Source organism: Haemorhous mexicanus, chromosome 2 (genome assembly GCF_027477595.1).
Source record: "Haemorhous mexicanus isolate bHaeMex1 chromosome 2, bHaeMex1.pri, whole genome shotgun sequence".
NCBI lineage: Eukaryota > Metazoa > Chordata > Aves > Passeriformes > Fringillidae > Haemorhous > Haemorhous mexicanus.
In genome coordinates this window covers 61,947,689-61,962,060 of record NC_082342.1, presented here as the reverse complement: position 1 = coordinate 61,962,060, position 14,372 = coordinate 61,947,689, and the positions used below count along the sequence as shown (strand labels likewise).

Genomic DNA, 14,372 nt, shown 5'->3' with positions numbered 1-14,372 from the left:
AGATGAGGTGGTGATTTCTTCAGGCTTTGTGCTGTTACGCTAATGCGATAAAGTAGCATGTGAATTGGTTTGCTTTTTTACTGTGTCTTCTTCTTTGTCAAGCCACCTAGACTGGAGGAGACATAATTAGTTCAGGCTGAAGGGTGAGAAGCCATAAGAAAAGAAGCTAACAATTTTCTTTTGCCCAGAAACTGTACTGTCATTTTAACTTGACCAATGTTTTGTGCTGTGGATAGAACTTTTGATTATGAAAATACTGCAAATAATGATAAAATACAAAAAAGTATAAAAATATGTTAAAATATCATGCCAGCTGTTCAGTATTCTGAGTCCAGTTCTATACTATGCTGTAGCATAAAATTACTCTAACATTGGAATAAGAAGAGTGGCATTGAGTTGCTGGATGAACAGTTGGACAAAGGCCATTTGAGTCAATGTCTGCTTACTTTTTTTGTAATTGGCAATTGATTTTGTTCAGGTTATGTGCATGAAAAAGAGTAAAAGGAGTTAGGATGTAAAGAGTTCAAGTTATTTCTCAAGTGATAATTGTTACTGTGCTCCCTCTTTGTAGATACCAAAGGCATGTACTAATCACTTCCTAACTTGCTACACTGGTACACAGCCAGATTCTGTGTCTTTCCAACTGAAGGCAAGGTCAATTGGAGGGTGATAGAGACTGCCGGACTCAGTCCTACACTATTTTCTAGTGTCTCATTCAAAGGAAGTTTTTAATATCATATAGACTGTATTCAGTGGTACCTCATTGCTGATACTCAGTCATAGATCACTTTTTATATGCCAAATATTAGAGAAATCATTTGATGGAACACTGTCTTGATGGCTTTGTGTTTAAAAAAAATACTTGAAGTATAATGTTTATCACTACCAGTTTGTTTCAGATGATTCTTGAAACTGTACGTTCACTATAGGTTGTGAAGAAATTAACTATACTTTCCTTCTGTTCATTATATAGCAGCCTGAGGCTTTTTAAACGTGAAAACCCTTGGTTATAATGAAGTAGTGTAAATGGGTCTGGTTACATAAAGGCAAAGTTCACAAATGTAAAATGCATTGCACCAGATTCTACTCACCCATGAGGTTTGGAGAAAGGAAATGGCTGATCTGAACAAGAGCTGAGAGCTTCCTCTACAGGTTACTAGTGTTGAAGAACTTCTGTTCTGAGCTTGATATTAATTTCTCTCGCCTAATCTTGAGTTCAGTCAGCTTCTCAAATACCAGCCTTTGCCTTTTCATATCATTTCCCTTGAAACACATTCTTGGTTCTGGCTATTATTTAAGACTTCCTGAGGGAACCCTGTGAATGTCTTACTGCTGTACAAAACTCTCTAAGTTCATTCCATGTTTGTTTGTTTCTCAGACCTTTTCCCCCCAAATTAACTTCATTTAAATAATTTCTGTGATAAAATGGAAGAATTTTGGGGTAAGAGTTACCTGTAGAGGCAAAGCACTCTGTGATAAACAACATCATGGTGGTGTTGACACTAAATCTGGAGTTTAAACTTTACTCTTAATGTATTGCCTCTATGGCTTTAATTGGTAGATACAGCGTGTGCCTCATCTTCCTGGGAGGAAGACCTGTCCCAACCAGGTACATAAGTTTCTTTTACCATCTCAGCTGGCATCTTCTTATCTGCTAGCACCAAGACACACATTGGGATATAGTTATATTTATCTTTCCATCTTCTAGGACTCTTTCGCTCCTCTGATAGGATACTTTTTAAATTAGGAGACTCAATTAAGGCACCTGCATACATTCTGTAATTGTGCATACAACACAGCAGCAGTGCATTGCTTAACTGATGCCTCGTTGGTGCATGTAGTGCTGTCTTGATGATACATGTATTTATTCTTTTACATGTACAAGAGTGGATTCCTGTTACATTTCAAGGAGGAGAAGATATCAATTGTCAGTGACTTCATTGACAACTTTTCTGTTATGCTGTTTGCTAAAAGTAGCAAACAAGTGGAAAAACAACTTCACACTTCATGAGACAGAATCCAGTAAAATTCCAAGCACCTCCCATGATACTGTTTTTTGTCATCACTTCTAACAAGATTCTTATTTCAAGCTCATCACTTCTGGTAAATCTTCTGGTAGTCTTCTAAGAGTTGCTGATGAGGTATCAAGTTTGGTAGATAGGCAGCAGAGAATGTACACCACTTTTGTGATTTTTGAGAGTATATGTGTGTCACTTCAATTGCTTTCTTAAATACACACATCTTGGTACTGGAGGATAGAATGTCTAAACATAGTGGATATGCACATCAAACTTGATTGGGATGCATCTCTAACTCTTAGCAGAGCTAGACAATGTAATTGCACTTCTACTCAATCTTTGAGAGATCATCATGATGGATGGAGTTTGCTAAGGTCTGGAGGAGAGTGAATGTCTCCTGTTTCCAAGTACAAAAAGGATCTGAGGAGCTATGAGCCAGTCAGGTTGATCTCAATTTTTGTGAAGCTGGTAAGACAAATAATCCTGGAAACCATTACCAAAACACACAAAGGACAGTAGGTAGGATGGATTTATGATGGGGAATTCATGCCTGATTAACTTAATAGCCTTCTGTAACAAAATTATTATCTCAGCATACAAGGGGACAGCAGTTGATCCTGTGTATTAGCAAGGCTTTTTGGCACCATCTGTGATAACAGACAGCATGTTGAAGTACACCTTAGTAGACAGTAATTTGTACTGAAAGCTGACTGAGCTGCCAGGCTCAGTGTTGTCATCTGCTGCATGAACTCCAGCTGGTGTCCCCAAGGAGGTAACAGTGGGGCCAGTAGTGGGGAACATCTTTGTGTAGTGACTTAGTTCAGCCTGGCAAAGAGAAGGCTTCGATGGAATGTTGTGTATGTAACTAACTGAAGGCAAGAATGAAAAAAGACAAGGCAGATGCTTCTCATTGGTGCTCAGAGACAGGGTATTATATTCATGAAAAAAAATACAAGAGAATATTTGAGCAAAAGAAAATACACAATTGTCATACAGGTTGTCAAACATAAGAACAGGTTGGTGAGAGGTAGTGAAGCTGCCTTCTTGGAGATTGTCTGCTTCAGCTGTCCCTGCTCTGTAACAGGGGATTGGACTAGGCAGTTTGTAGAAGTCTCTTCAAACCTTCATGATTCTTAATCTTCTTGCTATGTGTCCACCTGCAAGTCCAGGACCACCTTGTTGCCATTTACTTGCCAACAGGCAAGCTTGTCCTGTACTGCTACTGCAGTGCCAGGACAAGTGCCTTTTATGTGTGGCAGCACTGAGACACTACTGCAAACAGTGCAGAAAGGCACAGTAAAGACTGACATGCTGATATGCATGAATGCCTGTATACAGAAGCACTGAGATGCCTAATCCACATACTGCAATTTGGAATCTCCAGCTATGATTTTTATATCCATTTGCCAGCAGAGCCCTAATCACTTCCTAGGATTTCTTGCTTCAGGCTATTCACAAAGGGAAAAAACTTGTCACAGAATCTGCCTTTTGGAAATAGATTAACTTCAAAACACAGCTGAGTAACTGCAGACCCACATTAGGTTTATGTTGAATGTGAGTAAATGCATGGTTCACCACAGGTCGCATGAATATATTAAATTAAGCTAATGCTTCAAGGTAGGCCAAAGAACAGGTTGTTTATTCAAGAGTGCAGTGGGGCTAGGCTGAGGATGTGATCTGCAGATTGCATATGATGGTTTCCGTACAGTCCTTCATCAGCCTTGATTTGGGAGCTCTCTAAGTGGCACATATGGTATCTGTCTTTATTTCTGCAAAATTTCACAGTGCAAATTCTAATAGAAAGTGTTGTGCATTTAGTCTTTTGTCAGTGATCATCTGCTTGTAGTCTCAATTAAAGAAAAAGAGCTGTGTAAAGAATACTTCCAGCTTAGAAATCAGCAGTCATTTAGCCAGGCTGTTGATGTAGATGCTCACTGAATATGTGTTTGCCCCCATCTAGATGATGAAGGAAAAGTGGAGGACAAAATACTAATTAAAGTCTAATAAAGTCATAATTGTATCCAGATTAATTTCTCAGGTGGGATAGCTCATGTTCACTGAGTAGGTTTCTGCTGATGGAGTCAGTTTCTTCTAGCAAACCTGCTGGTATTGGTAACATTATGCAGGTGGGACTGTTGGTGTGACGTTGCTGGGGTCCGTGTGCTGTTGCCCCTCCCTTTGATGTGCTTTGTAAGTGTGCAGCTGTTGGGAGGTGCTCAGTGGTGCAGTTGTCTAAGGCTTGACAGATGTCATATGTGAGGTTATAAGTGAGGTGCTGTGCTTTCAAGATCAGGACTTGTTACCTATATCTGCTGTTGCCAGTACCTGGTGCCTTACTGTGATCTACAGTGACAACTACAATGCCATGTGTTTAAAGAGAAGATGGCCATTAGCCCAAAAAATAGCTTGCTTTATGAGAGGTGATAAGTCCCATGAGCTGTCATCCTCATATTGGAGTTTTAATATAAAGAAATTCTGCACCAGAAAAGTTCTTGCTCTTTCTATACTGTGTATTTTGAAGGGGAGAATAAAAGACACAGAATTTATAGGACTCCAGCAGATTATGTTCTTAGAGAGCTGATTTATGAGTCTCTCATGCAATTCAGAATGGATTATCTAAGCCTGACTTGCAGACAGAGTAGTTCACGTTCCCAATTGTCTGTTCCACTCTCCCATTTTTGCTGAAAGAACAGTGCAAGTGTTTGAGTACCAGTGTCTGAGTCTGTACAGATTTAGACTTGTACTCAGTTTTTTTCTTTTTACGTTGTGCTAATAAGCTAAAAGTGGAGTTGCTCAACAAAGCATTTCTGCAATGCCAAACTTGAAAAGATGCATGGATTAAACATACAAAAATAAAAAATACTAGCTGTCCTAATTTGGAAAGTCCACAGACATCATTAAAAAAAAAAAATCTGTAAGAGGTGCTTGTGCGTAGTGGGGCCAGTTATGATAGTGTGTTTTGAAGAATTGTAGTTATTTCTGAAAAAAAAGTAGTTTCTTAAGAACATTTAAGACATGTAGTTCTCATATTGACATTAGATATTTATTCACTTGATATTCTTGATCTTGACATAAAATACAAAGTTTTTTGCATCGTCAATTCATAAACATACTTGGAGGTAACATGTATTTTAAAGTGAATTTCTGGTCTTTGTGACTTTCAACCAAACACCATGTAGTAAGAATTATAGGTGGTGAATTACAGTGCATTCTATGCAGGAGAGATACATGGGAGGATAGCAGGGAAGCTATAGTAAAAAAACTTCATCCAATATAAAGACATTTACAGGGTTGTGTTTTGGGGGTTTTATTAACAAGATAACCTGCTTTCCTCTACAATTTGAAATGTTATTTAAAACACAGCTTCTGAAAATATAAATATAGTAGATTTTTTTACTTATAGTTGATATTTCTGTAATGGTATGAACAATTTAATTTTCATCATTTGTTGATACTTTTTGGAATAATCACCTAAACTACTACTATGTGAATGAAAGGCTTTAAAATGTGACTCTATATATGGGGGTTTTTATATGCTGAGAAACATGAAGCATTTACAAGGAAAATGTCTCAACACAGTATAGTCCTTGTGTAAATATAAGTGCTGTAATGTGGGTGTCTTAGTCTCCTCTGCAGGCAAAGAGATTTTCTGTCTAGCTGCTGGGCTTTGCTTTTATGCTACAAGTGGTTTCATAGCTTTTATACTTTGCTTTGTGCTGTAGTATCTGAAGTTTGTTATTATAAAAATACTGATATCAGCAAAGTATAGCCATTTTTCCTGAGTTTCCTTGAGTTATGTAAAACTTTTAGTTTAAAAAGCCTACTGTATAACATGGAGGATTATTAAATCTTTTAATCAGTTATTTTTTTAGCTTCTAATTAGCAAGAGTACTTGACTAAATGACATCCTACTGATATCGTTCTGCTTGAAAAAAAATTGCATAGTTGGTATAATTCTTATGTCAGGAATAGGATGTGGGCTTCCTATGTTTGAGAAGCAAAAGCTAGGATTTAGGAGTGCCACTTTATTATTATGAGTTCTGATATTTATGCGAAGTTACTGCCCAGGGTGAATGTAACTGTGGCTCTTGGCTGAATGTTTCTGCTGGAAGCTATTAACCTGAAGTATAAGCAATTACATGAGATAAAGTAACTTTCACATTCTATAAGCTACAGTCCAGAAAGAAAATCTGTGTATTAGAAATATCTGTGAAGAGCCTCATTTGTTACTCTTCCTCACAAGAAATGGATCTTGAAGTGCTACCCTCACCTCCTCCCCAGAAAATTCTCTTTGTACTTGATCAATGCTCAGAAATGCTCTTTGGTTCCCCATACATGCTGGTCTCTCTATCCATGAGATAAAAAATCCAAAGAGTGAAGATCTTCAATTAGTCAACATCAAGGTTTACGTCGATTGTGTTGCAGGTGCATTGGTTGATTCCATTGAAGCTCGACATTAGTGCACATGTGCCCTTTTTCTGAGTATCTAAAGTCATGGAGACTGTGAGGAAATACTGGATGACAGAAAATGTCTGGCTGGAAGAAACATCAGAAACAACAGTCTCAAAAAAAGGTGTAAGACTGTCTACACAGGAAGGTAGGCTGTCTTCAGTGAAGATCTTTCTTTAACCTTTCTGGAAAGAAGGCATATTTCTTCCTTAATGTGGAAAGCTAAAGCAATATAAAGCAGGTTGCCTCTGTTGGTTGATTTTTATTTATTAATTTTTTTTAGTTAGATGTTCTCTGCAGATGATTGGTGGATTATATAAGGAAGTAAAAACATTAGTTCTGTTAGGAAACTCTGCATTTTAAGAAGAAATAGTTCTGAAGGATTAACCAAGGACAGCCCTTTGTTTATATTGGCTCCATAATTTCATGTGTTAGGAAGTAGTGTCTTTGACTTAAAATTCTGGGAGGGGTGATCTTGTAAGTGGACTTACCCAGGATCTGGCTGACAACTGGTACATTCATAGTGAAAGATAGCATTTGTATTGTGCTGCTGGATCATGAGGAGGAGTAAGGAAATATTTTAAAATAAGTAGAGGAAGGAACAGGCTTGGAAATGTCATTGTACGTACGGCAAGGATACAATGCTACCACTCTGCAGTGAGAGTGGGGAGTGTATAACATGCTGATGGCTGACACTTTAGGTCTGTGAGGCAACATGTAAGCCAGGAGCTGACAGGTGTAGCAGTTGATTTATGAACTATTTTATCAAGAGAGCTTTTTTAGTTTGAGTGGTCTATATTGGAATTAACCCATTTGGAGACTCACAAGAGTATCTCTAGGTATCTCTGCTCATGATTGCTCCTACTGATGTTTTGCTCATGTGAAATTATTTGCTTTCTTTAGTGCAGTCTCCAGACTTGTCCAAAATCTTTCAGAAAACCAGAGTCTCATTTAATGAGTTGTGTCATGACCACAGTGGCATCTTAGAGTACTGGTGTGCTCTGAATTTGTATTTGTATTGTAGTACAGCTGCTATAAATCTTCCAATTGATTATGTTTGTACATAGCATTATTTTTAAGGGCACGTTGCTTCAGCAGAGCAAGCATACAGAATAGCTGTTAAAAGTTGTTTTTTTGAATGACAAATGCAAACTAGACTCACTTAGATAAATGGAGGAAGATTTTCTTCTGGAGTTTAGTGTTTCTGATAGCCTGTGTGTTCATTTGTGCTATTGACACTAGAAAAAATACCACTTGTTTTGTTTCAAGATTAGCTGTTAGCAGTGCTAGCAGCAATAGACACCAGCGGTTTTAAATATGGTAGTGCAAAATTACTGCTTTGTGGTTAGCCAGCCCTTACAAGCTGGTAGCTCTGTGACAAAGTTCCTGAGAGTATATGTCTGCTTAACCACCACACACAGAGAGCTGCTGAAGTTGGTGACTAAACATGATACCATAAGATGCGTGTTCTAGTGCAGTTTATGTATTTTTGTCTTACCCTGTGTAACATAAGCATATGCACACATTTAAAAATGGTTCACTCAGGGAAGCAGAAGGGAGTATTGATGGCTCAGTTGAATAAATTTAAAAATAGAGATGTACCTACATGTGAATTGCTGTCAGTTTTACAGCAACTATCTAATAAGGTGTTACACAAAACAGTAAGGCTACATCCTTGATATCTGTATATGTCAATAAACATGAAATTTAAGGTGACTTGTGTTAAGTAAAGGACAAGTTGTGCTTGTCCTGTTTTCTGGTTTGATTTTCATGGTGTGAAGGTTGTAGAATATTTTTTGATTTGTGACTTTTTTTAATTGCATTCAGATGTTAGCCTAATGTGCAAGCAATGGAAGTTGTCTGTATGAGGCTGACTAGGCTTTCACAATTGGAGTAATTTGAGTATTTTCTGTGGGCTTGTTCATCCCACATTGAGTGAGGGGAAGCTGTGTCTGCTATATAAAAAGTTGTGGAGCAGAAACTTTTTCAGGTGCAACAAAGGAAGCAGTTGCAAGTAAGTTAGTGGATAGCTGCCATGACTAAAGATGGAAATAGTCATTTGCATACCCTACACCTTTTACTTTTTACACTGATAAATCTGAATGTTAATATCTTATGTTTGAAAGCTGGTAGATGTGGCATTTTTTAAATAGTAGAGAAATGTTGCTTAAAAAAACAATAAAAATCAATCAGTCTGAGCCTTGCTGCAGAGTTTTTTTGGTTCTTCTCTAAATTGTCTAAGCTTATAGATACTGTAATCTTAGATATTAATTTATATAGAATTATAGTAAGTCATAGGAAATGCAACTTTTTAGGTGGCTGCCCATAAATACCTTCCTGTGTGGATTGCATTGGGAGAGCATGAACTCAGACCTTTTGTGCAGAGCACACTGGCTCATTTTTGGTATGTTTTGTTCTTTGTCTGGATAAAAAGTAGATCTCAGTTTATGCCAGTCACCTCTTGGCTATAGATGAAAATGCTTCTTGTCTTCATTGGGCTGTAGTAAACCACTTAAGAAAATGGAAGTGTTTTACTTCAGTAAACTTCCCCTCCCACCTTACTTGCCTTTCCTTACCTTACTTCCCTTTCCTTACCTTACTTCCCCCCATGTAGTTAATTGAATTTATGGGCTTTTTTTTTTCTTTTTGAGTCTATTGGCAGCTTCTTTATTTGAAACTTCCTTCCCTTTTCCATCCAGAATGGGATCCATGGTCAAACTGCCCTGGACTGAAATACCATTAATCATGTGATGGGGTCATGCCAGGTAGAGATTATCAGAAGTGTGCCTCTGCTACCATTCTTAAGTATTTCTGTAGGCCTGAAAATTCACATCTAAGCATCAGCATTTTTAGGGATAGCAACTTCAGATTTTAGATTTGCCATATGGGCAGAGCTTAACTGGGTCTGAACCTCGGATCCTCCATCAGACCGTTTCCAGAGACCCTTCTCAAGAAGGGAGTCCAAGTTCCTTGCCAGGCTCTATGTCTGGCTCATCCATCACAAGCAATCAAGTAACACTTTCCAGGGAGACTATGAAAGTGTCTCTGTGAGCAGCAGGAGACATTCTTGTTTGTGCTGTCATTGTGTCAGAACTTTTTCTAGTGCTAAGCTGTTTCTTGGGAAGGTTCAGTTTGGAATGGTGTGGAGACTGTAGAATCAAAAGAAGAACAAGGAGCCATCTTATTATAGTGGGAATCTTCATTTTTTGTGGGTTCAGCTTTCAGTTCTGTTGTGTTGGCTGGCTTTGTGTGTGTGTGAATGATTAGCACTGTCTCAGAAATGGGCTGATACTGAAGAAAGCTCAAGAAGGGCTTGATTTGGTGTGCCAAAGACCAGCTGCAAACCCTTTTCAAAATTGTCATCAAAGGCCTTCTCCAGAACTCTGAGCTAGCAACTGCATTATATTATATTTCAATCTTAATTTATTTGGTGTTAAGCTCACAAGTGTTACTCAGGGTGTATTGATACCACTTCTGCATGATGTGATACTGATACCTCTTCATGCACCTTCTTAACGCTCTCTTAGATAAAATCTTGTTGTGGCAAAGACTTAAAGTATTGACGTAGGACTCTTGTGGACTGTTTTTCATTGTTGCTTCTCCATTTCCCATGATGCATTTAGAGTATTGCCTCAGGGCATGCAGTAGACGTTTCTTTGTCTTGTGAAAGATATTCCTAATTTGGTCACAAGGACTTCTGTTAATGTCAACATGGTTTTCTGGCACAGGATAATACTTAAAAGACTGTTTGTCATTCAGTCTCTAGGTATCCCATTTTTTTCTAGATGATGAGGACTGACAATTTTGAAGTTGCACATCAGTTTCCCTTGGGTACTCTGTAGCAAAGCCATTTGCAAATGGCGTCTAAATATCTCAGTCTGTCCATATGGAGATATCTAGATATAGGGGGTTTAGATACTTTGATAAGTACAGCTATTTTTCACTTTCTCAGATTGGCATAAGAGTGACAAATAGGCATAAGTTTAATGGATGTTGCTTCTGCTGGGCTGGAAAAGCAGTGTCACAAACTCGACAAAATTCCATATTCCTCAATAAAGAATACTATTCTTGTGAAACCAGAAAGCTTTCACTTTCAGCACCACTACTAGCAAAGTCAGTGAAGGGAGATACTGGAAAAATTCAGTTGTACTTTGAGATGTAAACTTAGCAATTGATTTATTCAGCTTTGAGATGTAGTTTTCTGTTATTGGAGTTTTTGCATCTTTAGGAGTTGGTTTTTCAAAATAGGTTCAGAGATTCAGAGATATTTCATTTGCTGATGATAAAGCAATGCTGCTTTGGGATCAGTTTCTGTGACCGGCAGGACCAATATTGTCAGCACCATGCACTATCTGCAAGAAACAAGTTTTCTTCAGGAAAGATGCTTCTGTGGAGAATTCTCTATTTAAGCAGAAACTTTGTTCAATCCCAACTTTCAAGGACAGATGACATAACCTTTCCTTGAAGGGCAAGAACACATGTTCTTTTTTTCCTCTGTCAGCATCGTTTTGCCTTAAGTGAAAATGCAACATGAGGAAATATTGCCTTTGCAGGTTGGTTTCTGCAGTCCTTCTCCAGCTCCAGAGCTTCAGAAGCACCTGAAAAATCCATCTTCCCAGTGGTGAAGACCACCCATATCAACACTTCAAATCATAAGCTGCCTGCCATCTGAGTGAGATTATCAGATTCCAGATTAGAGAACATCTGTTTTAGGAATCGTCCTGTTTATTTTACAGCACAGAATACCTTCATCCTGTGGAGGATGAGCAAGTTCATAAAGGGTGTCCCCTCCTCCCAGCTGTTTTCCTTCTCTTTTCTGGGCTTTTCTGCATTAGATGTCCTTTTGCTAGAAAACAGTAAAAGTGCTTTTTCAATAAAAGATTATATTCTTGTGAAATTACGCCCTTATTTTGAAGGAGGGAGAAGTTTGGCAGCAAACCATTGCCCTCCTCAGCAAAGTGCTACAGTTGTCTTAAAAATTGTCTGCATATTGAAATTCAGAAAGTAATGCTCCATGTAACACAGTCCATGAAATGAAGGGCCTGCCCATAGAGAGTATATCTGATCCTTGTGCCAAAATATAGTTAGTGTTTGAACTTTCAGGCTGCTAACTATTTGGAAGATACCTGCTCAGTAATACCAAGGCAATTTTGATTCCTGAATGTTACAGGTCTTTTTCCTGCAACTGAAGGTTGATGTAGTTCAGGATTGGATGTCTCAAATAAGTTCTGTAGCTTAGGTGAGAAATAAGAAGTACCCAGATTTTCACTCTGTTTTTTCTAGTCTGATACTAGATGGGTTTTGAATGTAGATTGATTCTTCTATGTCATCCTTCTCTTATATTTTTGTTCAGGAGCTTTCTGAGACAGATAAATCTGATTAGGTGAGATGCGTGAAATTTTTATTTTTCCAGTACCTATCTGCTCTAATTACTACCAAATAAGTACCCAGAAGTTGCTTAAGAGAAGCATTGTTAGGTCACCGGTTGAAAAACTTGTCTAGTTTTTCTCCTCTAGCCCTTTGTAGAAGGTTATGAGAAGGATTAGCTGAAGTTTTCTCACGTGAAAGAGTCTCCAGCTCAAGGGGGTTTCAAACTTACAGACTCCATTGAATTCTGTTAGAAGATCAATGTACAATATTAGACACTGATATTTAAGAAGCTTGTAGATTTGACACTGAGGTGAAACTATTTTCTGAGATGGCAGCATCATCTTCTTAGCGACACTCTTTGCTGTTTAGAAGTAGGCTGCAGTGGACTGTGCTTGAAAGATAATAAAGTGGCTTTCATTAACACACAGAACACACAGAATCACTAGGTTGAAAGAGACCTTCAAGATCATTGAGTCCAACCCATGCCCCAACACCTCAACTAAACCATGGCATCGAGTGCCATATCCAGTCTCTTTTTTTAAACACATCCAGGGATGGCAATTTTATCACCTCCCCAGGCAGACCATTTATCACCCTTTCTGTAAAAGACTTTCCTAATATCCAGCCTATATTTCTCTTGGCCCAGCTGGAGACTGTGTCCTCTTGTTCTGTCAGTTGCTGCCTGGAGAAAGAGACCAACCCCCACCTGACTACAACCACCTTTCAGGGGGTTGTTTAGAGAGTGTTAAGGTCATCCCTGATTCTCCTTTGCTCCAGGCTAAACACCCCCAGCTCCCTCAGCCGTTCCTCACAGGGCTTGTGTTCCAAGCCCCTCACCAGCCTCGTTGCCTCCTCTGGATGTGCTCAAGCACCTCAACGTCCTACCTAAACTGTGAAGCCCAGAACTGGACTCAGCACTCAAGGTGTGGCCTCACCAGCACCGAGTACAAGGGAAGGATGACCTCCCTGCTCCTGCTGGCCACACTATTCCTGATACCGGCCAGGATCTCATTGGCTTTCTTGGCCACCAGGGCTCACTGCTGGCTCATGTTCAGCTGGTTGTTGACCAGTACCCCCAGGTCCCTTTCTGCCTGGGCACTGTCCAGCCACACTTCCACCAGCCTATAATGCTGCAGGGGGTTATTGTGTCTACACCTCAGTACCAGTATTAAAAGTTTCCCTTTTAGTCCTTTGGCTGTGAGAACAGAGCAGATCATACTAAATGTGTCTTTAGGAAATCAAAAGTCCAGCCTGTACCAAATGTCAACATGTGGATTGCTTCCCAAACTGCCTTTATATGGTAGCTTTTGACTTATGTTTGTGCTGGAAGTGCTAGTAACTTCTGATGGAGTTCTAATAGGAGCAACTGAAAATAAAAGTACTTACATGAATTGTTTGTAACTGATAAATTAACAAGCTGAAGTCTGTTGTCATTGAAACAGAAGTTTTAATAGGATATGGAATGTAGTTATTTAGATTCCATAAATAAACCAGAGAATTTAAGCCTTTTGCTTGAAAAATTTGCATCCCTGCTTTGTTTTAGTGGGCTGTTGAGTTTGTCTTCCATTATGTATTTACCTCACATTTTTCATTTCATTCAACTTAATTACATGTAATAACATGGAATATAGAAAAAAAAATCAAGCTAAAACCTAGTCTACTGTAATTTTTACCTGTTGATTTTACCTTTGATAGACCTCTTTTTGTCTAAAGAAAAATTTCTGTAGCAGGAGTCATGGCATAGCATGCAGCGCAGATTTTGATTTCATGACTGGCCTATAGTTGCCAATGTGATAGCTACAAAAGGTTGTAGGAGAGTTCTGGTCATCACCTGTTTACCTGGAAAACAGTCCCTTGGGCTGTCCCTTACAAAAGAGGACGCAAAGCATATCTTGGTGTAATCAGGTAATTACGAACTAGTGCTCACAGAAAAAGGTGTTTTAAGTCAATTGGCTTCTTGTTACTTTTAATTTAAAAAGAAATTAAGGTGTGTGTGCATTATATTTATTGCAGTCTGTTTGTATTTATCAACTATTCATTTTAAGACGTTTACTCAAAGTTTGCTTACAAAATTGTCCTTATCAATGGAAATAAACTGCGCAGGAATGGAAGAGCATTGCCACCTTTATGGAGTCTTTGTCTGATGTAGTACCAAATGTGGAAAATGCTTTTTTTGACTTTCAGGATTACTACAGTTGGCAAGAATATATAATAGTTTGTGAGCATGTACAATTTCAGTCTTTAGGGTATAGGAGGAAAAATGAGCACTTCACTTGTTTGTGCAAATGAGAAGGCTGAGAAGGCTAAAGCCATTTCTTCCTTCTTGGATTCTTGCTGCTCAGCTCATTGTGCTTCCATAACGAATGAAAGATGTGGATAGTGACCTATGAAAAGGTTTGAGGCTTGAATTTTCATTAAGAGGCTTCTGAATCTGGTGACCCCAGGAAGCAATTCAGTCTTTTTGTTGATGACTTCAGCTACGCTTTTGTGATACCTTAAGCTTTCTCAACTCAATGGCGAGAGAACAAACACACT

The 14,372-nt window shown here is 38.6% G+C and overlaps 1 protein-coding gene across 5 annotated transcripts in view; it reads left to right on the top strand.

The window, feature by feature from the left end:
• Positions 1–14,372, top strand: part of NAA16 (N-alpha-acetyltransferase 16, NatA auxiliary subunit) — a 62,623-nt gene that overhangs the window by 33,219 nt on the left and 15,032 nt on the right. Inside the window, exons 10-11 of one of the 5 annotated variants that reach the window (XR_009485396.1) lie at positions 6,444–6,615; positions 11,021–11,364. The exons of 2 other annotated variants lie outside the window; for them this stretch is intronic. Coding sequence is in view for 1 of the 3 variants with exons in the window: in XM_059839098.1 (XP_059695081.1) it covers positions 11,021–11,092 (72 nt within the window). In the remaining 2 variants the exon portion in view is untranslated. Of the gene's footprint in view, positions 1–6,443; positions 6,616–11,020; positions 11,365–14,372 lie in introns of those variants that run through there. 2 more of the 5 variants (XR_009485395.1, XM_059839098.1) reach the window with 2 other exon arrangements.